Source organism: Dipodomys spectabilis, unplaced genomic scaffold, assembly GCF_019054845.1.
Source record: "Dipodomys spectabilis isolate Male_0828 unplaced genomic scaffold, ASM1905484v1 ptg000365l, whole genome shotgun sequence".
Classification (NCBI taxonomy): domain Eukaryota; kingdom Metazoa; phylum Chordata; class Mammalia; order Rodentia; family Heteromyidae; genus Dipodomys; species Dipodomys spectabilis.
The window spans coordinates 17,577,722-17,605,575 of NW_024871042.1; the positions used below are offsets into that span (position 1 = coordinate 17,577,722).

The 27,854-nt window shown below is 35.7% G+C and overlaps 1 protein-coding gene across 2 annotated transcripts in view; it reads left to right on the top strand.

Moving 5' to 3' along the window:
• The window catches only part of Azi2 (5-azacytidine induced 2), a 28,260-nt gene extending 431 nt beyond the window's left edge, over nt 1-27,829 (top strand). The window contains exons 1-8 of one of the 2 annotated variants that reach the window (XM_042666566.1): nt 5,729-5,750; nt 6,002-6,222; nt 8,259-8,384; nt 8,833-8,932; nt 9,980-10,128; nt 17,325-17,380; nt 24,336-24,454; nt 26,593-27,829. In XM_042666566.1, the coding sequence (XP_042522500.1) occupies nt 6,007-6,222; nt 8,259-8,384; nt 8,833-8,932; nt 9,980-10,128; nt 17,325-17,380; nt 24,336-24,454; nt 26,593-26,996 (1,170 nt within the window). In that variant the 5' untranslated portion in view covers nt 5,729-5,750; nt 6,002-6,006 and the 3' untranslated portion in view covers nt 26,997-27,829. Of the gene's footprint in view, nt 1-5,728; nt 5,751-6,001; nt 6,223-8,258; nt 8,385-8,832; nt 8,933-9,979; nt 10,129-17,324; nt 17,381-24,335; nt 24,455-26,592 lie in introns of those variants that run through there. The other variant, XM_042666565.1, reaches the window with a different exon arrangement.
• Nucleotides 27,830-27,854: the final 25 nt, after the last annotated feature.

Sequence of the window (27,854 nt, forward strand, 5' to 3'; positions counted from 1 at the left end):
GGGTGCTGTGATCTCAGTCCCCTGTATTTGTCAACGAGTGTCAGTACGTAGTGGCTGTCCGCCGTCTAAACAGTGCTTTCCAATCCTCTATTTGCGGTTTTCTTTGCTTTCTTTTTTTTTTTCTTCTTTCAAGGAAGGGTAACATCTTTATCCCCTACACACGGGAACTCAAATACTGGAAGTGATATCATATACCCATAAAAAACCTAAGTTGCCCCAGCCGAGTTGGGAGTACTCTGAGGTAATCAAAGACATTGACCCTTGATCCTTAAACTAAAGGAGCAGCGAGAGAGGGGGGGAGGGGGAGAGAGAGCACTATACGTATCCAGGTACATGTGTTTACCGGGCTCAGGGCTTCTAGATCTTGGGAGCCGTACCTGAGCTTCCCCCCATCCCCAAGGCTAGTGCTCTACTATTTGAGCTCTACTGTTTCCCTTCCAGCTTTTTTTTTTTTTGCTGGTTAACTGGAGGTATGAGTCTCCTGGACTTTCTTTCCTAGGCTGGCTTCAAACCTCCTGCAATGCTCATATCTCAGCCTCCCGAGGTATGAGCCAGTAGCACCCAGCAGGAGACACTTTTTATTACTAGAATTTTAAGTTGGATTGAGCAATGTCTGAAGGTATTGTTTTAATTCCAGTCCATTTCTTTCAAGACACTGTAATTGCCCAGTCTATTGTGGTTACTCCATCTTTCTTACATTGGAAAGGTATATCAGTCACAGATAGTTACAGAATTGTAATGCAATATTACTGGTGATTAAAGTTTTATGCAAATGAAAGGCTTCACGGTTTTACTAAAAGAAACATATTAGTGGGAAAAAGCACTGGATTGGACCTGAGCACTAGAGCCTCACATTTTGTAAGAGAGAGACAAATCATCTCTCTCTAAAATAAGGATACTTACTTTCCAAGGAACCTAAGCATAATTCCTAGGAACCGTAATAGATCTCAGGTCTGATATCCATCTACATGTCTCAGTTATCCCATCTATAAATTAGGAAGGTTCTTGCCCACCTCAGAGGTTTTACAGAGATGGATTTTTTCTGAAGAGCAAATGAAGTAGTTCCCTAAAAAAGTGAAGCATATTGCCTAAAATATCTGATTAACATTAAAAACACAGAACGCTGTCAAGATTATTAGTAAAAACAATGTGTTGAAGTATTTTTAATAGTCATAAAATAATAGAATCAATGTAATTAGAATCAAAATATAGTTCTTAGGGTTAGAAAATAATAATTTGATAACACTAGCAGCATTTAATGTATAACAGGTACTCAGTTGCACAAAGATATATTAGTTTAAGAACTGAATGAAAAGTATGCTACTACCCACACTCTATCACTGAGTGAGAGTCTTAGTGAGTTCCTGCCACAAAAATGCATTTCTGCACTAAGGCTAATGATTTGAGATAATAAAAATTAGAGTGGTGTTTTTCATATTGCATGTTTGAGTACATTTTTGCTATGATAATAGGCAAAATTACTTTTGAGCCTCAGTTTTGTTAACTGTAGTAATAATTTTCTTGCCAACTTTTAGTAGATGAGGTAATGTGTATATTTTAATTTGTCACTCTGTTTCTGATACAATTGAGAAATCCCTCCTGTTGTTCAGGATGCCAATCTGTATTGGGATTAAATTTTTCCTTCACCACATTTGAATGATATAGCTCAACTATGTCATTTAAAGGTTGGGAATTTATGTCCATAGAAGTGAAGTGAACTAATCTCAAATGAATGTTAAAGATGCTAGACTACAGTCTGGGTTTCTGAACCCCGACCAGTGCCGCCTTGCCCTGATAGTTAGGAAAATCACAATTCATTTTGTGTTACCTTTCAGAACATTTTATTAGGAAGATAGATTTAGAAGACAGCATATTTGAAGTCACATCACAACATTGTCACTGTTTGTTGGGTAGCTGTAGGTAAGATATTCATCTTTTTAAAAGAATTTGTAAATTAGGGTAGTACTACTTACCTAAGAAGTAGGACAATGCACGCAAAAACATAAGTGGTTGGTATTTGTCAAATGATCAATAAATGGCAAATATAATGATGTTGAAAAAGATAAGATATTCCTAGAAAAAAGACCAATCTGGTATCAAAAGATACCTACATATTTTCTAGTGCCCCCCCCCCCCCAAGAATATATAACATGAAGATCTGAGCCTCCTTAGTGTTGGTCACAATGAAGACTCAAACTTACGACGGTTTAAAATACTTTCAGTTAATAATGTTTAAACTTGTTTACCCATATGTGTCTCTTTAGCTTTGGGTATTAATGTTGTCTTTTCTCATCAACTTATTTAACAAATTATGTTCTTGTTTGTCTGTGATGTTAAAAGAATTCTAGTTGCAGGTGGAATCCTGTAAATTTTGTAGATACGGGATTACGATTACTTTATGCACCTTGATATTCTGACTTATTTAGATCTTCAGTGGATCTAAGTAACCACATAATTTTTTTCTTTCATATTTTGTTTCAAACTGTGTGGATTAAATACAAACAATTAAAATCCAGCACTTAATGTGCCCTAGGCAGTTTTGCTATCATTTGAGTCACTCCTCAAGTCCTTTGTTTGTAACTTGTTTTTGAGATAGGGCCTTTCATTAATTTTGCCCCAGCTGACCTCAGATTTGCAATTTCCTTCTGCCTCTGAATAACTGGAATTACGGGCTTGTGATTCTGAGGCAGTGGTCCACACTTCACTTTGTCTAACAGTGAATTAGGTTGTCTCCAGCTTTTTGGAACATTCTTTAAAAAGCCAGATTTCTTTGTGTTTTTGTGGCACATTTCTTATTAAATTTCATGACAAATTCACTTGAGCTTGTCTTTGGGAAGTGTTTTGATAATTGTGACGTTGTTGTCTAGAAAATATATCTGTGTGTGTGTGTGGTGTGGTGGGGGGGGGGGAGTTGTCTGGAGATCCAACCCAGGGCTTTACATATTGCACATGTTAGGCAAATGCTGTACCACAGAGCCACAACCTCAGTGTTGTAATTTTCAGTCACTGTGTTTTGGGGCACTCATTTTAAAGATTAACAGAAACAAATATTGGTTACCTTGAGAAAATTTAAATTACAGTAGAATGCCAAAATATTAGGTCTACCTTGATCTAATTTGTTATGTATAGTAATAGCCAGTTGTTATACTTGTACACTTTATCCAGAAAATCAAGCATCTTAACTATTTGAATGTATATCTATGTAGAAATGTTTTATTGTAACAAAAGTATATAAATGGATCTTTTGTTAAGAGGTAGACTACTGCTACTGTAGTTCCATTTGCTTCTCTGTAAAAATAAGGTTCAGAAAGGATAAAGGAAGCTTAAGTAATAAAACCATAGGCTATACATAGTCTACTATTTTGCTAGCAGTTGGTATAATAATGGGATATTTGCCTTGTATTATTGGCTACTTTCTAAGATCATTCTTTACAGGGCTCAGAAACTACTAAGCTCAAGGGATTGGATTTGTAAACAGTAATGGTTCACATTCATATTAATTAGCTATCTAATATGGGACTATTTTACCTGCTGTTAAACTAGACTGCATTGTACCACTTTAGTAGCCATCTACTCTATTCTACTTCTAAGGCATTCTCTGCATAGATAAACCTCATATGGTGCTACTTGTTGATACTTTGAGTTTGCCTTATTGGAATAACCCATATCTTCTTTTTAGAAGGGAAATTATCATAGTTTCTTCTGACAACAATATAAATGGAATGATTCTTACTGTTTTGCAGTAGAGGTGAACCCAGAGAAAGCAAAGTAAACTCCTGTAGGGGAAGGAATCTTAAAACTCTTCATTATTAGGAGACTGTGCAGCTTGTATCAAAAGAAGCATGAAAATCTGCCACTTTTTTTTAACACTGTAGCATAGGTCATTTTTGTTCTTGGGCTTTGTTGATAAACTGGGAAATACTCTAATTCATGGCTATGAGTTGTCTTAGTAGGTTCAAAACTTTTAAATGGTGTGAATAAAGATTAAATAATAGGATTTATCTACTTAACACTTAACAATATAGATGCTTATTTTTGCCTGTCTTTTCTATAATATCACTTAGACACAAATCACTTCATCCAAACTCTATCTTAAGTTGAAAGCAATTAGAAGTTTTTAACTATAAAATGACAAAAGCAGCTGGGCACCAGTGGCTCATGCCTGAAATTGTAGCTACTCAGGAAGCTGAGGTACAACAATTACAGTTCAAAGTCAGCCTACGGCAGGAAAATCCATAAGACTCTTATTTCCAATTAGTTTCTAAAAAGCCAGAAGTGGAGTTGTGGCTCAAGTGGTAGAGTGCTAGCCTTGAGCAAAAGAGCTTAGGAACAGCATCCAGGCCCTGAGTTTAAGCCCTAGGACCAGCGCAAGAAAAAAAAAATAGAAAAACAAAAATACAGTGAAAATAAACCATATAAATAAACATGCAAACAAAACATTTTTAGTATATTATCTGACATAAAGTAGAACAAAAGCCAGTACACCAAGCTGAATTTTTTGAGGAAAGTAAGCATAGTGAAATATGCATTAAATTTCCTCTTTACATCTTACTGTCTACTTATTTTACTTTGGAAAACTTACTTAAATTCTTCTAACTCAATTCCTTTCCCTATAAAGTTCTCAAAAGAATGACTGATAATGAGTCATTAATTTTTATTTCAAGCAAGGAATAGTTTTCAATAATCATTAATTGCTAATCTAAAATACATGAAATTTTGTTGATGGCCTTTAGAATGTTATAATTAATGTTTTATTTTAAACTAAAAAACATTGTACAGTATTTTTAGTTTCTCATATATGACCTTTATTTTTTCATGAAGTTATAAAAGGTTTCAGCTACTCTTCCTTCCATAGTATTTTTTTTTTTTTCAGGAATTCTCAGGTCTAGAACTAACGCTGAGTTTAATAACAAAAGCAGATGTAAAGTTTCCTTTTTATTACTAATAAGGTAATTGATCTCAAAGGTTTTGTGGTCAGAATCTGGTTTGAATTTTTCTCTATCCACTCTTCATTTTCTAATCAGTATTAAGAATCTCATAGGTAGTGATAGGTTGGGGACAAAAAGATAAAACAGACACATCCTGTAGTTTCATGCAGCTTAAGTTTTAATAGTTTTAAATGAGCAAATTACCTTTCTATGGCCTACATATAATATGTAGGTGATTCTTACTTTATTGAAGGACCATAACATATTATACATAGTGAATCTTCAAACATTAATGTGTCCTTTATTGTGAATATACAAACTTAAGCAATTATTAAGGGAACAATATAGTATACATTAAAACTTGCATAATATGCCAGAATTCTCCTAGACATGAGAATGCTAAGGTTGATGAAGGAAAATATGTGAGCATGAGATGTTCTTTTAGAGGAAGGGTATTTCATGTGGAGCAGTTATGTATGTGTGGAGCAGGTATGTATGTGTATTCGTTTTCTGGTGACAGTGTGTGTGTGTTCTTGTCAAGTCCTCTATACTCTAATCACAATTTTTATAAAATTTTAAAGAGCTTTCTCATAGTAAATAATGTTTGCTGGAGGTATGGCTCAAATGACAGAGAGTACCAAGGCCTGAATTAAAGCTTCAGTACCAGCATGAAAAAATAAAGAATGGAAGAATGGATGGATGGATGGATGGATGGATGGATGGATGGATGGATGGATGGATGGATGGATGGACGGACAGACAGACGGACAGACAGCCTACTTTATAGCTATCAGTCATTTAAAGTTCTTAAGCTTCTATGAGGTAATGTTATTTCCTAAGTTTATAAATAAACTAAAATAGAGATTTTAAACAGCTTTCCCTGAGTTATATGGATAATTAATTGGAGAACTTGGATTAGAACCCAGATAGCTCTGTTCTTAACTATGCTGTGCTGTGTCTAAAAGAAAACAGGAATATTTAATCATTGTTCTGATATGCACATTTTTCAAAGTGTGTTTTTTTCTTGTTCACTATTCGAGACATTTATATTTTATACTCTTTCTTTTAAATAGCTGTCATGGATGCACTATTAGAAGACGATATATGCATTCTTAATCATGAAAAGGCTCATAGGAGAGAGACAGTGACTCCAGTCTCAATATATTCAGGAGATGAATCTGTTGCATCACATTTTGCCCTGGTCACTGCATATGAAGACATCAAAAAGCGACTTAAGGATTCAGAGAAAGAAAACTCTTTCTTAAAGAAAAGAATAAGGTTTTTAGAAGAAAAGGTAATTTTTCTTTTGCTTGTATATTTTATGACAGACTAATTCAAAATATTTGAAACTTCAAATATTTTGTCCTCTCTTCCATGGTTTTACTAACTTTCCAAGGACAACTCACTATGAATCTCCTAATTGGACATTAAAGTTGTGATTTGCTAGATAAATATTTGTAGAGTTTTACAGCTTGGAAGGAGATATATTCCGATTATTTTCATTCTTTTTTATACTATGGTACCCTCATAGCTGTATGTACTTGACTCTAAAATTATGAATCTGTAAACAAGTGACATAGTATCACAGGAGGACACTTCTAGATTAATGTTTAATAAGGTCTTCTTTACTTCCACATTCTTTTTTATTCTTTCACACCCATAATGGGAATAATGCTTTTAACTAGTAATGTCATTTACTTTTTCATGGAGAATGTTGACACTTCTAAGTGTTATGGAATAGATAAGCAATGTAGCTGTTTCCTTTTATTTATTGGACCCTGAGAGCTTGTTTGGAGGTTCTAGCAGGGGAGCGCAGCTACTCGTATACTCTTGACCGAAGACTGGTCCTCTTCTATCGGGGATGGTCGTCCTCTTCGACCGAGCGCGCAGCTTCGGGAGGGACAGACATGGAGCGGTGAGGGAGGAAGGGGATACCCACCTAGCCAGCCAGATCAGCCGAATCAACCCTGGCGATCAATGGGGTGACAGATGGTCGCAGCCAGATCGCCCTCACATCCTTTTATATTGGGAAGTCTTCCTTGATTACCCATTTACTTTTGAGTTTTAAATTTTAGTGTCTGGTTTTTGGGTTTTTTTTCCCAGATAAATTTACATTTGCTTCTTAGAAATGACAGCTTCCACAGAGGGTAAAGGAAATGGTTATCAGCCAATAAATTCATTATTCTGTATTAAAAGATTTGAAGATGTAAGTGGGTAGAGCTCAATTTATGAAGGATAGAAGTAAAAATGGGTTAAAATGGTCAAAATTTATTTGTGTGAACTTTAATTATGATTAAGCAAATCTGTTATATACTGAATAAAAATGGAGAAGAAATTCGTTATATACTGGATAAAGATAAAGAGAGAAGGTAACTTTTTGAAGCTCATTGTTATGCTTATTTTAAAATGTAGTGAAACAGGATTTACCTTGTTACCAGTAGTTCTATACCAATTCTTGAGTAATACATGATTTAATGAACTAGCATGTCTGTTCCTTGAAAACGTTCAGCCTGAGCTGTGTGCTGGTAGCTCATGCCAGTAATCCTAGCTACTCAGGAGGCTGAGATCTGAGGAATACATTTTAAAACCAGCCCAGGCAGGAAACTGTCAGATTCTAATCTCCAATTAACCACCAGAAAATTAGAAGTGGCTCTGTGGCTCAAGTGGTAAGAGTGCTCACCTTGAGCTGTAGAGCTCAGGGACAGTGCCCAGGCCCAGAGTTCAAGCCCTATGACCGAAAAAAAAAAAAAAAAATTCATTCTGGCCAGGCACTGGTAGCTCATGCTTATAATCTTAACTACTTAGGCAGCTGAGATCTGGGGATCACAGTTCAAAGTCAGCCTGGATAGGAAAGTCCATGAGCTCCTTATCTCCACATAACCATCAAAAAGCTCAAAGTGCAGCTGTGGCTCAAGTGGTAGAGTGGTAGCCAGGCCCTGAGTTCAAACCCAACCAGCACAAAAAGAAAGAAAAAAGAAAAAGTTGAGCCTGATGTAACCAGATACTTTTTCTGATCATCGAAATCATATACTATAGGCTAGAAAATTTCCTAAGCATTTCAAACAAATGGTATACTCTGGTATGGTATACTGTGATATAGTAACAGTGATTTTTCAAATACTGATGAGACCATGTTCGATACTGATTTTAAAAAAGTATAAGTATAGCAAACTTTAAAAGTCTTCTCTACATTCTTGCTTTGCTAATCAGTAAAGATTAATTGTCTGAAAATGAAATATTTACTTAATTATAGGCTAAAGGGAGACTTTTTTCCTTGTGGAATACTTTCTTAAGTTGGTTTTTGTTTTATTTTCTAATTTCATATTTTAGCTTGTAGGAGCTAGACTAGATGAAGAAACAAGTTCTGTTGGACGAGAACAAGTAAACAAGGCCTATCATGCATATCGAGAAGTTTGTATTGATAGAGATAACTTGAAGAGCAAACTGGATAAAATGGTAAGTTGGTTTGAAAAGACTGACACCTGTATAGTATAATGGAGTTTTCTCTTTAAAAAGGTTTAAAATTAAGGAAATCATATTTACATTTATTAAACATTTAGTATCATACATATTCAAGGTTAAGTGCAATTGTAGCCATTATGCTTGCAATTTATTTCCATATCAAAAATATAATGATGTTTAGAAATTTAAATACATCTAACATCACTTATTTACCTTGCAAAATCATGACATAGTAGAAGTAGTAGATGTGTTAAAAATAAAGCCAATGAATAATAATGTTAGAAAAAAGAAAAAGATTAGTAAGAAATGGAATTCATTTTCATACCTTGTTGTTAAAGACTAGAATGAGGGTTTTGTTTTCAATATTCACCTGAAAATGAAGATATAACAGCAACTTACAGATTTTATTGAATGTAATTTGGCATTTTCCCTACTTAACTAGAATAAAGACAACTCTGAATCTTTGAAAATATTGAATGAACAACTACAATCTAAAGAAGTAGAACTCCTCCAGCTAAGAACAGAGGTGGAAACTCAGCAGGGTATGCCACTTACTTGTTATAAATTCTAACAGAATACATTTTTTTCCATTGTGCATTATATCCACCATTAGTATACTACTTTCTTTAAGTCTAATTTTTTGTTCATTTTAGGCTTATGTTAATTTTTCTGTTCTGCTTTCACACAGTATCAACTTCCTTTAGCCTTTCCTTGGCTCCAAATTATACTTTCCCTAGGATGGGATTTATTCAGGGCTAGTTTGCAGTGACATAGGAGTAAAATCCCATTCTTATGAAAACTTCTGTCCCACTGGTATGTTCTGGCTGGCTTACCTTTCTTGAACATTTGCTTAATTACGATAGTATCATGCAGTAGTATCAGTTGTTCTTCCTCCTTTTCTTTCATAAATTCTTAAAAAGATGAAGATAAGATGTTGATGTGAAAAAGATTTGGGGGTTCTAAATCATGTTCTGTTCTCTTAAATGTTCTCACCAGACAAAAGGATAGGCATCTAAGAAACCTTTTGATAGAAAATTACCATAAGATCACTTTCCATGATTGGTGGGGACTTTTTGTCAATGAAAATACAAAGTAATAAGTTAAAGATAAAGTAGTATCCAGGTATATTGAGTTTCTATAGTGGATTGTTTATGAACAAAATTGTTTCAGCACACCTGTTAGGTCTATTCATCAAATTTTGTACTGTAATGACACTGAGATGGAGTATTAACTATCTTAGTTTATTCACTTCATTATTTTTATAAAACTCAGTTGTAGTTATGTAAAATTGATTATTGGTCTGTCAGAATTTTTGTGTTTGCTGACAAAAATGGTATTTTTTAAGATTCCAGACAAATTTATACTTAAATAAAAAAATCAGAGATAGGATAATTAATACATTCTAAAAGGTTGCAAGATATTCTTATTGGCATGTCATTGAAAATACTGTTTCTTTTTTCAAAATTATTAATGGATACATGTTTTATATTCCTTTTTCTATTATCTACATTTTGCCAGCATTTTTAACCTTTCTAGAATTGAATCACTGTAGAAGGCAGATAATAATTTTGATGTCCATCCTTTTGTAGTGATGAGGAATTTAAATCCACCTTCATCAAACTGGGAGGTAGAAAAGTTAAGCTGTGACCTGAAGATACATGGTTTGGAACAAGAGCTGGAACTGATGAGGAGAGAATGTAACAGTCTCAAGCTAGAGCTACAGAAAGCCAAACAAATGGTACTACAAAATTATTCAATTCAATTCTTTTGTCTCATATGTAGGATGTATAACTGAATCTTAAACCAGAGAGTTATCACCAATTATAACAACTCAGAAAGGAGATATTCTCCTTTCCTGACAAAAATAGTCATTTGGTCTTCTACGTTAATCATTTGTTCTACAATTTGACACTTTGTCCCGATACCAAAAGTTTATAATTTTAAAAGACTTAATTTCTAAAAGGTTTATTAGGTTATTACTTCTAGCTACTCAAGTGGCTGAGATCTGAGGATCAAGGTTCAAAGCTAGCCCAGGCAGAAAAGTCCATGAGACAGTTATCTCCAATTAACCACTAATTAAAAGCCAGAAGTGGAGCTGTGGCTCAAGTAGTAGAGCTTCCTTGAGTGCCCAGCCCCTGACTTCAAGCACTAGGACTAAGACACACACACACACATATTCATACACACACAGCATGTTAGGTTATTACAATTGTTCTTTCAAGCTCCCTTTCCTTCAGTTTTCCTCCCTACCCCCCTTTTTAATCCTATTAAGTTTAAAGAGTTTAAAGATTTTAAGTTTCTCATTTTATATAGCTTAATATTAGGGTTAACTAGATATTAAAGACAGATAATTTAGTAGCAGCTTTAAAAGCTGAGAATTTAAGAATTGCCCAGATCCCGAAGTCTGCCTAACTGCTGTAGGTTATCTTAAAGTCATTGTCTTAAAACACACAGTGTGTCTCAAGTCCTCACCTGGAGTCTGTATACTAATACTTTACATTTGGTTCCTAATAAAGTTGGACATAGATTGGCAGGTATCATGGTAATGTGCTATGATAAAAAATAAAATGATAAAGAAGCAAGGAAGTATGAGAGCACTGCACCAAATAGAGAATTTGAAATAGCTGTTCAAAGAAATTGAAAAGCTTAGTAATCTGTACAAATATAATTTCTGTGTATTTATGTATTTGTGTAAATAAGTATACACAGTTAAATAATCCTCAGCTCAACCATTTTGTACACCAGAGCATTCCACTATTCTACATTACTCTAGGATGTTGCCATGTAAAAGAGAAACAACTTCCCATACATTCTGACTGCCAACTAGGACTGTGCACCTGAAACCCAAGTGTCCTTAGCTTGTACGTCTCAGGGGAGTCTGCTTAATAATCTTATATACACAGTTTATTCTTAAAATTATGTATATAAACTACATGAATCCATCTGTATTGGGAAATGAGAGCTTGCTACAGAGCCCCTGGGTGGGTTTGATAAATGGGAAATGCTTATAAAAGTGATTGTTAACTTGTCGTAGAGCCAACAAGTTTTTATTTTCTTACTTGATATTAAAAGTTGATTTTCCTAGCTTTGAACTTGAGGGCAGACACACAGCACCATTCGTCCAAATGATTCCAGCATTTTATTCCATAAGCTCACTTGACATAGTCACTACTGGGCCTCTTTAAAAAATATGTGCTTGTAAAAATGTACACAGTGAGGCTCTAGATAATTTGTTGGTATGCACGTACTACTTGAAAAGAATTCATTTGACAGCTTTTATATACTGTTCATGTACATTTCAGTGTAGAGTAAGAAACAGTATCATGAAATCATGGACATTTAGCTCATAATTGTTTTGCTTATTTAACTGTAACATTAGGAGCATCATTTAGCTTTTTAGAGAACTTGATTTCTGTGGACATTAAGTACTTCTTTTTCATGAAGGTTAAATTTGTGTGTGTAACGCAGAGTTTACCTAGTATTCTCACATAAGTGTGATTTTACAAACAATAAAAACACTTTTTTTCCAATGTTTTATTGTGATTAAGTGATTACATAAATTTCACAGTATTGTGGGATAGTGATACTTAGTTAAAAGTCACAAACACATTCTAACCTTCCTGGGGAAAATTGTCTTTATTGTGGTCTATAAAGTTTATGAGTTCTATGAGCTTTGAAAATACAGTTATTTCTTCCACATCCAGTGATATGTACATTTCTTTCCTTTTGCTTAGTGTCAGCTGTTCACTCTTTCCCGCTCATTCCCTCCCTCCCATCGCTGCCATTGAGTTGCTTAGTTCATTTTGATCAATGAACAGTGGAGCTGATGGGTCCCGCTGTTGTATGTTTTCCCCTGTTTTCCTCTGTTTGTGTCCTCCTAGTTTCCTTTTGAGCACAGCGCCACTTCCGGTTTTCTAGTGGTTTATTGGAGATAAGAATCTCACCGTTTCCTGCCCGGGCTGGGTTTGAACCCACAATCCTCAGATCTTAGCCTCCTGAGTAGCTAGGTTACAGGTGTGAGCTACTGGTGCCCTGCAGGAGGAATGAGTTTCTTGAGTTCCCTATATACTGGATATTAGGCCCTTGTCTGATATATTGCTGGTAAATATTTTTTTCCCAGTTAGTTGGTTGTCTTTCTGGTTTGTTTGCTATGTCTTTAACTCTGCAGAAACTTTATTTTAAGGTAGTCCCATATGTCAAGTCTCTCTCCAATTTTTTGTGACCCTGGAACTCTGTTCAGGAAGTTCCTGCCTGTGGCTATAAGTTCAAGTGTCTCTCCTATTCTGTCCTGCAGTAGTTTCAGAGATTCAGGTTTGATGTTAAGGTCTTTAATCCATTTTGAGTTGATGTTAGTGCATGGTGAAAGGCTGGAGTCCACTTTTAGTTTTCTGCATGTGGCTGCCCAGTTTTCCCAGCACCAGTAATTGAATAGGCTGTGCTTCTTCACACTGTATGTCTGGCTTCTTTGTCAAATATCAGATGACTGTAAGTGTGTGGTTTTATTTCTGGATCTTCTGTTCTATTCCATTGGTCTGCTTTTGATGGGTGAATTGAGCCCATTAATATCTATGGTTATTATAGAGAGATGCATTGTGTTTCCTGTCAATTTCCGGCTTTCCTAAGTTTTTATTCTTTCCTCCTGTGCTTACTAAGTCGGACTTCTAAGTGATAACTATCTGATGTGGATCCCTGTTCATGATTGCTTTCTTCAGGTTGTGTTCCCCCTCTTAATATTCTTTGTAATGCTAGCTTATTGTTTATGACTCATTTAGTTTTTCTTTACTATTAAAATTTTAGTTTCTCCATTGAATGTGAATGCTAGCTTTGCTGGGTATATCAGTCTGGGCTGGCAGTTATTGGTTCTCAAGGCTCAGATCGTACTTTCCCAGGCCTTTCTTGCATTCAGTGTCTGTGTGGAGAGATCTGCAGTGGTTCTGATTTTTTCCCATTAAAGTATAGCTCCTTTGTTTTTGCTGCATACAAGATTGTTTCTTTATTTTTCAGAGCTATCATTTTTACTATGATGTGCCTGGAAGTATTTCTCCTGGGATCCTGCTTGTTAGGTGTTCTATTTGCTTCTGTTGTGTAGGTGAGATGTTCTCTTTCAAGATGGGGGAAATTTTCATTGATAATCTTACTGAATAAGTGCTGTATTCCCTTGCTTTGATACTCTTCACCTTCGTTCACTCCAGTTTTATGAAGGTTAAATTTCTTGGCACTGTCTGCTAGCTCTTGGATTTTCCTTTGGCATAATTTAAGTGATTTTTCCATATCAGTGACTTTTTTTTTTTTTTACAGTTGCTGCATTTTGTCTTCCATATCTGATATTCTAATTTCCATTTGGTTTACTCTGTTAACTATGGCTTCCATTGTGGTTTGCATGGAGGAGATTGAGCCATTGATGGCTTCTGTGTTGGTTCTCAGAGTATTAATCTCATCTTTTAGCGAGGTGTGTACTGCATCTATTTTTGCATGCATTCCCTGTTTGAAATCCTGCATCTCTTTTGATATTTCATTTCTGTGTTCTTTAAATTTCTAATCCATTTCTTACTTTAATTCTTGAGTCATTGCCTCCAGCATCTCTTAGATATAGTGTTTGTCTTCTATTCCTGCTTTGCTTCCATTGGAGCTCTCCCCACTAGGTGGCTGCTGGCTTTTGGGGGTAGCTTGGTATCCTGGGTATTGATAAATCTTGTAATTTTCTGTTATTTTTGCATGGGGGTTCGGGGATCCTGGAGACTAATCTGAAACTGACTCTTTTGGTCAATAGGTGGCTGTCTTTGCTTGGTTCTGGGTTGGTTCCTGGATCAATTGATGAAGCTCACTCTTGGCCCTTGGTTGGCTGAGAGAGTCTGTACCTGGTCTTGGTTCTGTTGGGAGAGAGGCTGACCTCCAGCTGCTAGTCTGAGCCACATAGGGCAATCAGCTGTCTGCTGGAGATCACAGGCATTTCCCACCTTTAGTCAAGGACTGAGCAGCCTAGACTGTTCATACTCCTACAGGTGCTCTTGGAGACATTGGGTGTGCTGGATGTACTCTCCCAGGTGTTGGGAGTCCGCTGTGAGTTACTTACTTTAATCAGGTTGGTGGCCTTAGCTGTCCAATCCTCAGCCTGGGATATACAGGTCAGGTTCTCTGTTTGGGTTTGGATTTCTGGTTCTCCCTCCCTGGACACACAGGCCTTTGCCATCATGGGCACAATTCCCAAGTGGTGCGGTTCCCTGCTTTCCCCCCTCTGCTGAGGCATGTGCTCAGTTTCTGACTTCAGTTGGGATGGGTGGGTTGTACAGCTCAGACACTGATCCCCAGGCCTGGCCCTGGCTCCTGGCCCCCATCTGGGGCATGCCTATGGACCTGTGGTGCTGGGTATCCTGCTCAGGGTACACAGCCTGGGGTATGCAGTTTGGATTTCTTCTGCTGTTGGCTGCTGTGGCCTTAGGACACTGTTCCAGGCTTGGGTGTTTAAACTCCCTTCCAGGGGTGATCTTGATCTGTCCTGGCTGGCTGGATGTGCTCCACGAGCTGGTGGGGCCCTTGAACAGTTCCCAGTTTTTGTTAGACCCGTAGTCCAGGTGGGGGGGTGGGAGGGAGGGTCTGAGTCAAGCTCTGGGTGTTACCATCAGCACTGGTCTCCCTTGGGGAGGGGGGGTACACTGTCCCCTCTAGAGTACTTACCCTGGAGCTGGTTGGGAACTCTCCAGCCGTGTTGTGGCAGATCACTGTTTTTGTGCGATGTAGGTCGCTTGTTGCCACAGTGCTCTCAGATGCTTGTGGGCTGGGCCAGGTAGTGACCGCTATAGGTCATTGTGTCTCTCCATCTCTGCCTCTGTTGATGCTGTCCAGGTTGGCGCTGTGGGCATTTTTTGTGCTGGCCACCAGCAGAGGGGTAGGGGAGGGGTATTCACACAGGTTCTGAGCTCCGAGGTTTTTGGCTCTGTTTGTGCTCTCTGGGTTAGCCCCCGCACCTTGGGAGTCTAATGCACTGGCTTTCTGCGAATGGACCCCTGTAATTCTAGGGTTCCCCCCTCAGCTGTGAGGCTGACTGGTTTTGGCAGGATGGGGCGGCCTCAGTCCAGTGAAGGGTAAGGGAAAGGTCTCTGTGTAGGTTCCAAGCTCCAAGGTTTCTCTGTTTGCAATCAGCAGGTCCAGAACTGGCACCAGCACCAGCATCTTGGGCATCTTCTGTGCTGGCATTCTGGAGAGAGCTGTGGTGTTTCCCTACTGTCCTGTCGCCATCTTGGCCCCATCTTGGCCCCCCTCCCCTAAAAACACTTCTATTCATGTTATGTGTTGCTGGTAGTTTTACTCTTTTCCACTAGGTGGTGCTAAGGAATTAGTTTGCTTTTAGTTTAAATCTACCATTAGCAACCAGATCTTGGAAGTAGACAAAGCTTGCCTTTTTATCTCTTAATAGCACTTGCCTATAGTGATAAAATTAATTCTGAGCTCTGTGACACTGACTCAAGCTACTAGCACTAAGTCTTTTAGCTACTTAGAAAGCTGAGACATGGAGGATCAAGGTTTGAAGCCAGCCGGAGCAGAAGAGTACTCAAGAGTCTGTCTCAAATTCATGAGCAAAAATGCGAGAGTAGAGGCATGGTTCCAGTAGTAAAGTATTAGCCATGAGCAAAAAGCTGAATGAGAGCTCTAGGCCCTGAACTCAAGGCCCAGAAGTAGCATTTCAAAAGAGTAGTAAAGGAGGAATATTGAAAGGAAAAAAAAAGGCCTGATCTGGCCTTTTACAGCATTTATTCATGGTAGTGAAAGATGATGAAGTAAAAAATGTCAGTTAATATAAAGAAATGAAGCAAGTAAATAAAGAATTGACATAATTTATCAAGGGTGTTAAAGGATATATACTTTTAAATTCAGTCTTGGAAGTTTTTCTGGTTAAAATGTTCTTGGATGTGGGAATCTGAGAGAAGCCAGATTATTATAATCATTTAATAAGCTTGCTCATTTATATAACCATAGTTAGAATTGTTTGTTTCTTTGTTTTCTGTTGGTCGTGGGGCTTGAAATCTGGGCCTGGGCTCAAGGTAAGTGCTCTACCACTTAAGTCACAGTGTCAATTATGGTTTTCTGGTGGTTAATTGGAGAGAAGAGTCTCATGGACTTTCCTTGTCTGGCTTTGAGCTGTGATCCTCAGTTCTCGACCTCTTGAGTAGCTAGAATTATAGGCTTGAGTCACTGGCACCCAGCTGTCATAAATGATTTTTAAGATGCTACTTTCTGTGAAACATACTCTATAATATAATTTTCTATCTTAAATGGAATACTGGTGTCTTTTGTTTTTTAACATCAGTGAACTCAGTGTTTGGTGTTAGTGAGGTCAGTTTCAGAAGCAGTTCTACTAAAAGTCTTAATAATTTTATATATTTTCTTATATCCCAACTTTTAGAACAGTTGAATCTAAGAATTAGAAACTTTAGAGCAAAGAAGTATAAGAAACACTGGATTAGTAGAGTTGGTACAGAAGGAATCTGAGGTCTCTAGCCCCTGTAGAGATCACACTGTGCTGTTGCGTATTTAAGGTTCTGAGGTCAATAATATAAGAACCTATATAACCTGAACATTGTTTCCCATGAGTTTGCAGCCACGGGCCCTGTTTGTGAAACACATATTACACAAGAAAGCAGCTGCCTTAGGAACATCAAAAACTTGATTATTGGCCATGAGCAGTCTTTGACTATTAAATAATCCCTTTGTGTTTATTGCTGATTTACATTAGATTTTCTGACAATATTTCATTAAAATTGAGTATGAAATTGATAGTTGTATACTAAATAATTATATATATTTACAGGATATAAATACAGAATATATTACAGAACATATAATTATATAGTTACAGAATATAAGTATATTCTGTAAAAGTTGAAATATCTGTGGTAATGTTACAATTTTTAAACTTTATTTTTAAAACAAATGCAGGATTCATCTCAGGAAGACAATCAGAATAGAGATTTCCAAAGACTAAGCATTTCAAGGTATGTACAGTCTTCAGTATTAAAATAATGCATGTTTTCTTCAACAGTACTCTTTCTGTACCTAGATTACTATTATGATTTAACTTTTAAAGTATATACTATTTGGATATTGATTATAATCTTTAGCATAATATATTTATTTAAAAAATAAGCAACAGTTACATAATAGCACAATTAGTAATAGAAAGGTACATATTGTACTCTCAAGTTTTCTGAACATTAATATTTTAAGTTTTAAAGAATTAACCATGTGGAAGCTTTTTGTAATAAACTTTATTTAAGAAAACTTTTCCTTCTTAGCTGTCAGCGTTCATGTGTGAATTGCTTTAGATACCTATTTTTACCAAAAACTTGCTTGAGGGAAATGATCAATTAGGGAAAACAGTTTGAGGAACTGACAGCTATTCTTTAAATCAGGTTGAGCAAACGCTTTCTATAAAATCCTAAACGTTTTAGTCTCTGTTGCAATCATTCAGCTTTGCTGCTTTAACGTTTCAGTTGTGCCTTCAGAATACATTTAGTACAATGTCATGCAAATGTTTTCTTAAAGATAATCTTGGTTAAAATTACCTTTTCTCCTTTCAGCATAGGTTTCCCTATATTGAGTTTTACTTGTCATTTTTATAAGCCAATTCAAGTCAATTTTGCAAAGAATGAGAGACTTAAGACATTAGAATCAGTGGTTGAAATAAAGGGGCTACATAGTGTATTAATTATGCCTGCTGTAGAATAGGAATGGGTTGCCATTGATTAGAGATTACCTGAAACTCTCTTGAAAAGTTGCTTGCCTAAAAAAAATAACTTGGAGCCCAGCACTGATAGCTCATGCCTGTAATTTTAGCTACTGAGGCTGAAATCTGAGGCTCACGGTTCAAAGCCAGCTCGGGCAGAAAAGTCCGTGAGACTCTTTATCTCCACGTAACCACTAGAAAACTGGAAGTGGCCCTGTGGCTCAAGCGATAGAGCACTCGCCTTGAGCTGAAGAGCGCGGGGATAGCGCCCAAGCCCAGAGTTCAAGCCCCACAACCACCAACAACAACAAAAAATACCTTGCGAGGCATGACAGGATAGAGAACAGTTTCATAAAGAATTGATCTAAATTCAGTCTAAAAATTAGTTTGTGCTAAAACTATTCCATACAGTTTTGTATTGGGAAGAACTGTTCAAATAAAGCATCTTCTGCTGATGGTTACCACTTGGTGTGCATAAGTATACTTGTGAATTCCTGCAGCTTGTTTTGCAGTTCCCGATTAGGTTACTTCCTTAGCAGGTAGAAAACTTGTATCCAAATTTGTGTGCTACCTTTGGTAAATGTTATATGTATATTTTTATGTTAACTTCAGTCTTAATGATATTTTCCTCCACTCCATCATATACCTATTTCCTGTCCGTATTTTATTAATCTTTATAAGTGACCTATCTTTTTTGGCCGTTTTTGTTTTTTTGGTTGGTTTTGTTTTTGTTTTTTGTACTGGGTTTGAATTCAAAGCTTCACACCTCTACCACATGAGCCACTTTCCCAGCCCTTTTTAAATAAGGTATTTTCAGAGATAGTCTCCCTTCATGCCTGGGCTAGCCTGGACCTCAGTCTTCCTATTTGTGCCTTTCCCCATGTAGCTAGAATGGCAGGCACACACTTCTAAGTTCAACCATTGGTTGTGAGAGTCTCATAAACTTTTTGCTCCAGCTGGCCTCAAACTGATTCCCTAATCATCACCTCCCAAGTAGCTACCAGTCTAGCTCTCACCATTTTTAAATGGAACAATTCAGATAATAAATTGTTTACTGCATTAGGAAAAAGTACATGGCAATATTTCCACAAAACCACAAGCCAATGGTGTAGGTATTTTTAAGAATTATTTGGAAAGTTCCCTTAAAAAAAATTTCCTCTACCATATTGCCGGGCCAACAAGGTAGTACTAAATAGTTTCTTTAACATCTTCCTTTCTTTCTTCCTCCCCGCCCCCCCAGGAGATTTTAACTCAGGGCTATCCCTGGGTGCTATTTTAACTGGGTGCTATCCCTGAGCTCTTTTGCTCAAGGCTAGCTCTCTTACTACTTTGAGGCTCAGCTACACTCCCGGTTTTTGAGAGCTAACCTTGAAAAGTTCCAGTGAGACTCTTAAGCTCCATTAAACCACCAGAAAACCGTAAGCAGGACTTTTCTGCCTAGGCTGGCTTCAAAATGTGATCCTCGGATCTCAGCCTCCTGAGTAGCTAGGATTACAGATGTGAACTAGATCATTACTTTTAATTAGTGGATAAATTATATGATAGTCTGTGTTAAAAAAAAAAAGAAAGAAAACAGTGAAAAATAATAAGCCCAATCAGAAATGTTAGTCATTGTTCTGCTTTTTTTGGTAACGGCTTTAGGTTGATCAGTTAAGTTTTTAAAACAGATCTAGGTATGGAAGTGTATTTCTTTTGCTTATTATTTAAATTTATGTTGTGGGACTATATTATAAATGATATCTTAAAATGTAAGTCCCTAGTTAATACTGTGTAGATTAGCTTAGTGTTTTTAGCTTCTTTGTATTAACTTTAGTGATAGAGAAATTTTCTAAGTTTAATAGGCATTTTAAAAATACAGAATAAAGCAAATCTCCAGACTCACACCTATAATCCTAGCTACTAAGGAGGCTGAGATGTGAGGATTGCAGGTTGAAGTCAACCCAGGCAGGAAAGTCCATGAGACTCTCATCTCTAATTAACTACCACAAAGCCAGAACTTAGCTCACGTGGTAGAATGCTAGCCTTGAGGAAAAAAAGTTCAGGGACAGTGCCCAAGCCCTGAGGTTCAAACCCCAGGACCAGCACACACACACAAATAAGTGTGGAATAAAACAATAGAATATATCAGAATATATAACATATACTAGAGAATATATTACACATAGTAGGGCCAAGTATGGTGTATTTGTAACTTTTTTATTTTTAGTTGAAATGTAAAATGCTCATTACTTAATATATAGTCAAAAATATTTGAAAGACATTTAGGGGAATCACAGTTGTCAAAAATGACATTTTTATAGCTCTTATCTAATATACTATATCTTTATTTCGTTTGATGGACTGTAATGCTTTTCAAAAGGTAAAGAGAATTCTGAACAGCTAAAGTAAAAACTCAAGTATTTTTTCTTTATACAAGGAACATTTATTGGAGTTGAAGCCAGGTGCCTGTGTCTCATGCCTGTAATCCTAGCTACTCAGGAGGTTGAGATCTGAGGATTGCAGTTCAAAGCCAACCCAGGCAGGAAAGTCCGTGAGACTCTTCTCTCTAATTAACCACCAGAAAACCAGAAGTAGTGCTGTGGCTCAAGTGGTAGAGCGCTAGCCTTGAGCTGAAGAGCTCAAGGACAACGCCCAGGCCCAGATTTCAAGTCTCATGACCAGGGGAAAAAAAAAAAAAGAGTTGAATATGTATTATGATTTAAGAACTGGACAGTTTTATTCTATAACCTATAGGGGAAAAAAAAAAAAGAGTTGAATATGTATTATGATTTAAGAACTGGACAGTTTTATTCTATAACCTATAGATTACAGAAATATATAATTATATAATCTATAGGTTTATCATGTATTATCTAATATAATGTATTTCATGTATTACATTTTTATATAATTCCATAATTATAGTTCCTATTGTCAAGACAAGTAACCCTTATTTGAAATGCAGAGAAGCAAGTCTTCATAATATTTAAGTTAGAGGTAGGAAATTTTATAATGGAGGGCTGAAAAGCTTGTGTGTTGACAGTCTACATAATTATAGGTGTTTGTAAGTGGATAATGACAAGAAGAAGAAAACTCCGAAAAGGGGAGTGATCAGTGATTACACAGGACAGATAAAAGCTACCTTTAAAAAACAACCTTGTAGCTGGGCACTGGTGGCTCATGCCTGTAAACCTATCTACTCAGGAGGCTGAGATCTGAGGATCGCAGATCAAAGCCAGCCCAGGCATATAAAATGAGTTTATCTACTTCGTCAAATTGGTATGAGAATGTGGATGAAGTGCCTAGCACATAACAAATGCTCAACTATGATTACAGTTTCTAAGTTTCAATATTCTAGTATTTATGTAAATATATTAATAGGATTTTGCTCGTGTTCTTCAAGCAGTAGTTGAAGTCCACAGTCCTAGTTTTGGTAAATTAGCATGAAGTGACATATAGTCTAATCATTCAGTCTCAAAAATACTTGGATAAAACACTCAGTAACTAAGTAACAGGGTTTTGGTGAACCTCACTAAAAATTTTATAACAACTTAACTTTTCAAATCTCAATTAATGGTAGCAATATTTTGCTCAGGAATATTGAATTTAAAATATTTTTTACACGCTTGGAATAGCGTATAGCAGGTAGCACTAACTACAGTTAATTTTATTATCCACAAGAGGGAGAACTTACACTGTGTAATAATTGTTAGCTTTTTTTTTTTTTTTTATGTAGTTCAATTCAGGTGACATTAGGGCAGAAGACAGATTTTGTGTCAGTCTCAGTGACCTAGTTTTCATCTTAATTTTTTAAGCAGTTATTAAATTGGATTGAAAATGTATTTTCAATTACTGTTTCTAAACACTTTTATAATTGTTTCTCTTTTATTTTACATGCTTAGCTGTTTTAAATGACTAGTCTTGGTATTTCATTCTCCAGACACAATCATAGGTATTTTATTTTCTCCAATACAGGTACTGATTTGCCATCTTAAAATTGCCAATACTAAACTATTTTCAAGTTGCATTATTTGTATGATACACAAATCCTGTCTAGGAATTAGCACATATACAGAATTTATACGTACTTAAGTTATTCCTTGGGAAGCATGCCTAGATTTGTACCAAAGAATCAACAATATTCTTTACATTGAAACAAATGTGAAATATTCATTTAACAATCATCTGAGATATTTACTGGTAAAATAGTGGTGGTTAGTGAACTTCGGTGAAGTAACTATTTCACACCTGTCAAAACTCCTGCAAAAGCCCTATATTTTCTAATATACAAAAGGTTAACTGATGACATTTGTGATAGACTTACACAAGCAGATTTTTCTCTAAGGCACTATAAAGTTTATTGTGCTACTGCATTAAAGAATTACAAGCTGAGGAGTATTTTGACCTTACATAATTCAAAATATTTGTTTTCAAATATTTCTTCTATAATGAATAGATTAGATTTAGACTGGGAAGAGTTATCCCCTTGAAGTTTGAAGTTTTTGTTTACAGCTGGATAAAAATTGAAGGGCCAAATGACCACAGAGAAGGCCATACTAAAGCTAGCAGCACAACTATGTTCATTGCAGCATCATTTACCATAGCTAAGATATGGAATCAACCCAGATGCCCCTTAATAGATGAATGGATCATATACACAGTGGGATTCTATGTGTTCATCAGAAAGAATGACATCACTCCATTCATAATGAAATGGAAAAACTTCAAAAAAAATCATATTAAGTGAAGTGTGCCAGACCCAAAGAAACATAAGAAATACAGGCTCTATTCTTAGCAGAGGATCACAAAGGATCAAAAGTGATGTGGATATGATCATATAAAATGATGCTTATAGAAATGCCAAGAAATGGAAGCAAGAAGTTTTTCTTATTGTACTGTTTGCATTTATTTCTCCACTACCACCCCCCCACCTTTTTGGTTTATTCCCCATTACCACTACTTTTGATTTCTGTACCTTTTGTCTTGTATATGTTTATCTGATTTGAGAACGAAAAGGGAATCACAAACACTGAGACAAATGGTGAACCAGTGCAACAGTGATACTCACTAGACATAATGTTGGAAATGAACTTTACAACTTGGGAGAGAGGAGTGGAGAGAGAGAAAAGGAGAGAGAGGGTAACACTGTTCAAAAAGAAATGTACTCATTACCTTACTTATGTAACTGGAATCCCTCTGTACATTACCTTTGCAATAAATTTTTAAAAAATTGAAGGGCTGGGAACATGGCTCAAGTGTATGGTACTGTCTTTAACCTAGCATGCTCAAGGCCCTGGGTTCCATCTCCAGGATGGAAAAGAAAAAGTTTGAAGCATGAGGTGACATGTTTGCTTACTTTGCAAATTCTGATGGCAATAATGGTTGTTCAGTACTATATTATCAGTTATTTTATGTTTAATATTTGTGCAAAGCAATTTGAGAATATGTGCTTAAGATTCATTTAGTTGGAAATTAAGAACATAAGAAAACCATGAATATAAGAATGCTTTTGGAAAATAAAACCCTTTAAAGTGTAGAAATAACTTATAATTCCTTAGTGAAGTAAAATGCTTTTAAAAAAACTGAGAGACATATCTTTGAAGTTTTCATTTCTGTTTCATATAATCCTCCTGCTGTAGTTTCTTTTTCCTTATGAGGAAATCATCGGGCTCTCCATGTCTTGTGCTGTCTGTCATATCACATTGTTTAGAACCAACAATATGAGACAACCCAGTCAAACATAAAGAACGTAATATATGAAATCTAAATTTTATTTTAATGTAGACTTGGTGTATATATTCAGCAACTGATACATCATTTCAGTTCACAATATCAAATAATCAAAAAGATAAACAGAAAAATTTAAATCCACATATGAATGAATGTAATTTTATTCTTGATCAGATTTGCAAAGAAAGAACATATTCCTTTCTGCTTAATAATTATATTGACACCACTGTACCATTATAGACTTTAGTCTTGGTTCTGAGGAAAGAAACTAAGAAACTAAACAGTAATAAGATATTCATTATAATCTATTTAATGTAGTTAATTGCTTAAAATCAGGACAACATTCTTAGGTCTTTTCACTTAACATCCTAATTAAGTAGCTTTCAGTTGTTTAATTTACATCATCATGAAACTAATTGCAACAAAAATATAAATCTGCTTATTTCTATTTTAAACTTGCTCCAGCTTAAAAGGATGAGCATTAACTTTTTAAAAACAAAAACATTCTATTTTAGTGATAATATGCAACATACATACTGGGAATTGAAGAAAGAAATGTCTAATTTACATCTGGTGACTCAAGTACAAGCTGAGATACTAAGAAAACTGAGAACCCCAACTGGAATCAAAAAAGGCAAGTCAAACTGTTGACAGAGCAACTACCTACCTTATCAAAATCTCATCAAATGAGTTTTCATTAGTGGAAGTGTGTATATAGTATGCCTTCCCATTCTCTGCTCTAGCTTCAGTCTCATGCTGGTCAACTTCACACATAAAGGTGTTGCTGATGTGTTTTTTCTTCAATACTGTATTCTTTTCCCCTTGTGGCTTTTCTCAGCCAAGTGTTGCTTATGTGTGTAAAACTGAGGTGTTAAGTTTGTTCTAGTTGACCTTTTACCACAACTGTTTTGTATATTTCTAAAAAGAAATGCCAAAAGCATTGTTTTATTTCAGTGCTATAGAATATACCCAAGACCTAGCTTTTCAAGTTGTTTTCAAAACAACAACTTTGATTCATTTAGTTGTTTGAATTTTTGTAAACTTTTTTCATAAAAAGATAGCTGATTTAGAAGATAGGCAAGCTGCATTCCCCTTCTTACAACCAAACAAAAATTTTTAGTGCCTTGACTTTATATTTTACTGCTTGACTGACTAAACTTTTTGTATTTTGTGTTTTTTTTATTGGCTACTTGGCAAAACTATTTTTGGAGAATAATTAGGGCGTTTGTATTTAGTATTACATAATAGGTTTATTTCTAAAATCTGTATACCATTAAGTTTGAATGTCCTACCATTTACTGAAGAATTAAATAAAATGAAATGACTTAAAAATAAAAGTAATTGTTACTAGCACTTCATATCATTCTAAAGAGAGCACCAGAGAATCGTTTTATAAATAGCCCTTCTCAGGAATATTTATAGAAACTTGCACATTAGGCAGGAAATTTGAATTCAGAATTCCTTTCAGTTTTCTGGAAAGTTGGTTATGTCTGAGTCAGGCAAAGGAACATTGTATTTAGCAAGCATAGCTTAACTTACAGTGCACTTTGTCCTTGAGTTTTCCAGAGGTCATAGTGAAAGGGAAATAAAATTGTGTGTGTGTGTGTGTGGTAGAGATGAAGGGATAGCTAAGCTATTTTGGAATAAAAGGAAAAGAAGAAAAGTTCTTTAAACAAGTGGTTCACCTTATGTTCCTTTTTAGCTGGTTAATACATCTTAGGATGCTTTGGATGATAAATCTAGCAGAACATTTCCTTTGATAGTGGCAAGTACAAATTTACTTCTTACTAGGACTCCTTGTTTTGAATAGATCACTGTTTCCCTGACCTATAAATTACTTTTGTCCGGACCAGAGGCTAATCATTATTACATCCAGTTCTCCCCACTCTTATGGACTCTCCCAAGGAAACAAGCAAACAAAATAAAATCACACTATTTTATAGTTCTACTTCCTTTCTTCTAAAATTCTACAATCAAGCCTTACTTATATTTACCCATCCTTGGACTAACAATAAAATTTCCCTTTCTTTCATGGTAGGTTGAGTGAGAAGTGCAAAGGAGACACACCCATATTACCAGAGTGCTGGCTGCAGCTAAAGGAACAGCAGCTTTACAGCAGGCAGTCTTTATTCTAAGCCACTGGTGAAGCACTTTATGATAAACACTTTACCACTTTTTGTTTGACCTATATAGTGACCACAACAGAATTTACATTTGCTTCTAGGTATTTTATTAGAAATAAAATTTACAACTTATACTTAAGCTCTTACCCATAAAAGCCTTTGAATGTTGACTCAAACATAATTGTTTCTGAAAAGCTTTACTTTTGTAGAACCTCTTATAGATGGTTTGAATTTTTAAAAATAGTATTTTTAATGAAAATATGCTAAAATCTTAACTTTCTCTATCCCCATTCACATATAAGTGATCTGTAAGCTTCCATAAGCCACCTATAATCTAGGGCCAAGAACAAGATCTGGTAGTTTATTGGCTTGTAGCTTTTTAAAATATGTGATTCTTCATCTTTTAACAGTTTTATGACATAGAATAGGCTAACACTCCGAGAGACTGAGCTTAATTCAGTGTTAGTAAATAGCTGACATAGAACTCAGATCATCCGTTACTTGTCATAAGCCGCAGTGCCCCATTGAACATACTGATTTGGAAAGGTTAATTATCAGTTCCAGAGTTCAAATCAGTGGAATGCTGTCATATTTTATGATCAGTGCTATGAAAACTGACATTAGCCTCTCTTTTCTTTCTGTGGTTTAGCTTGTGCTCCAGTAGGATGTGCTGAAGACTTTGGGAAAGACAGCACTAAATTATTCATGACGAATTTCACTGCAACATACAAAAGTCATCCCCCTCTCTCACCAAATGGCAAATCTATTGTATCATCCCCTTCACCAGGAGATATAAAAGTCTTATCAGAGAAAGCATTTCTCCAATCATGGACAGATAATGAGAGATCCATTCCTAATGATGGCACAGAATTTCAGGAGCACAACTCTTACGGCAGAAATTCTCTAGAAGATAATTCTTGGGTTTTCCCAAGCCCACCTAAATCAAGTGAGACAACATTTGGGGACACAAAAAATAAAACTTTGCTTCTACCCAACCTTCCACCATTGCATTACCTGGATCAACATAACCAAAACTGCCTTTATAAGAATTAATGCTGAAGAGATTCATAATTTGATCACAAAACCTCTTCCAGTGGTTCTTTTAAGAGATTATTTGACAAAATGGATTTTGACTTAAATTTTGCAGAGTTCTTCAATATGTATATTTGGACATACTGTATAATATGTAGCTGATTTTCCTTTATGATAGAGCACCCTCTAGCTCCATGTTCAAAAAATCAAAGTATGATATTGCATAAACTAATAAACCTGAGGTGTTTCAAAGACACTTCTGCCTTTAATAAAATTCTGAAATTTTGCTTCTCAGATAAAAATGGGAAATACAAATTTCTAGACAGTTTTATGAAGTATGTGAAATACTAAATACTAAAATAAAATGAAGCCTTTTAGAAGAAAAACTGCATGCTGGATGAAAACGCATAAAGAAGCAGATGGTACTGTGAATAGGTTCTATTTCTGTTGTCGATAATACATAAAGAAGTATAGTGGATAAAATAGGATATTCTATCCGCTATTGTTTCAAATCATTTTTAGTCACAAAGCAGATAAAATTTTAGAATTACAATTTGTACTCATAAAATTTGAAATAACCATTGAAGCCAACTTTGTCCCAGTTCATTCAAGTCCTAAATTAAAAAGATGAAATAATCTGACATGTGGAAAACTAATACATAACCCAACACTCAATTAGTAGTATATTAGTATAGTCTGTCCTTTCAGTAGTCCATAATGAATAAATGCAACTGAATAATTTTCCATAAAGAGAATATAGCTGCTTGTTATGTAGAACAGATAATAGGTTGCTTTGTTTGAATGTAGTATTTGAGAAAGCTATTTTTAATAATTAAAGTTTCCTTGTAAAACTACATTTTTGTACTGTATTGATATTGT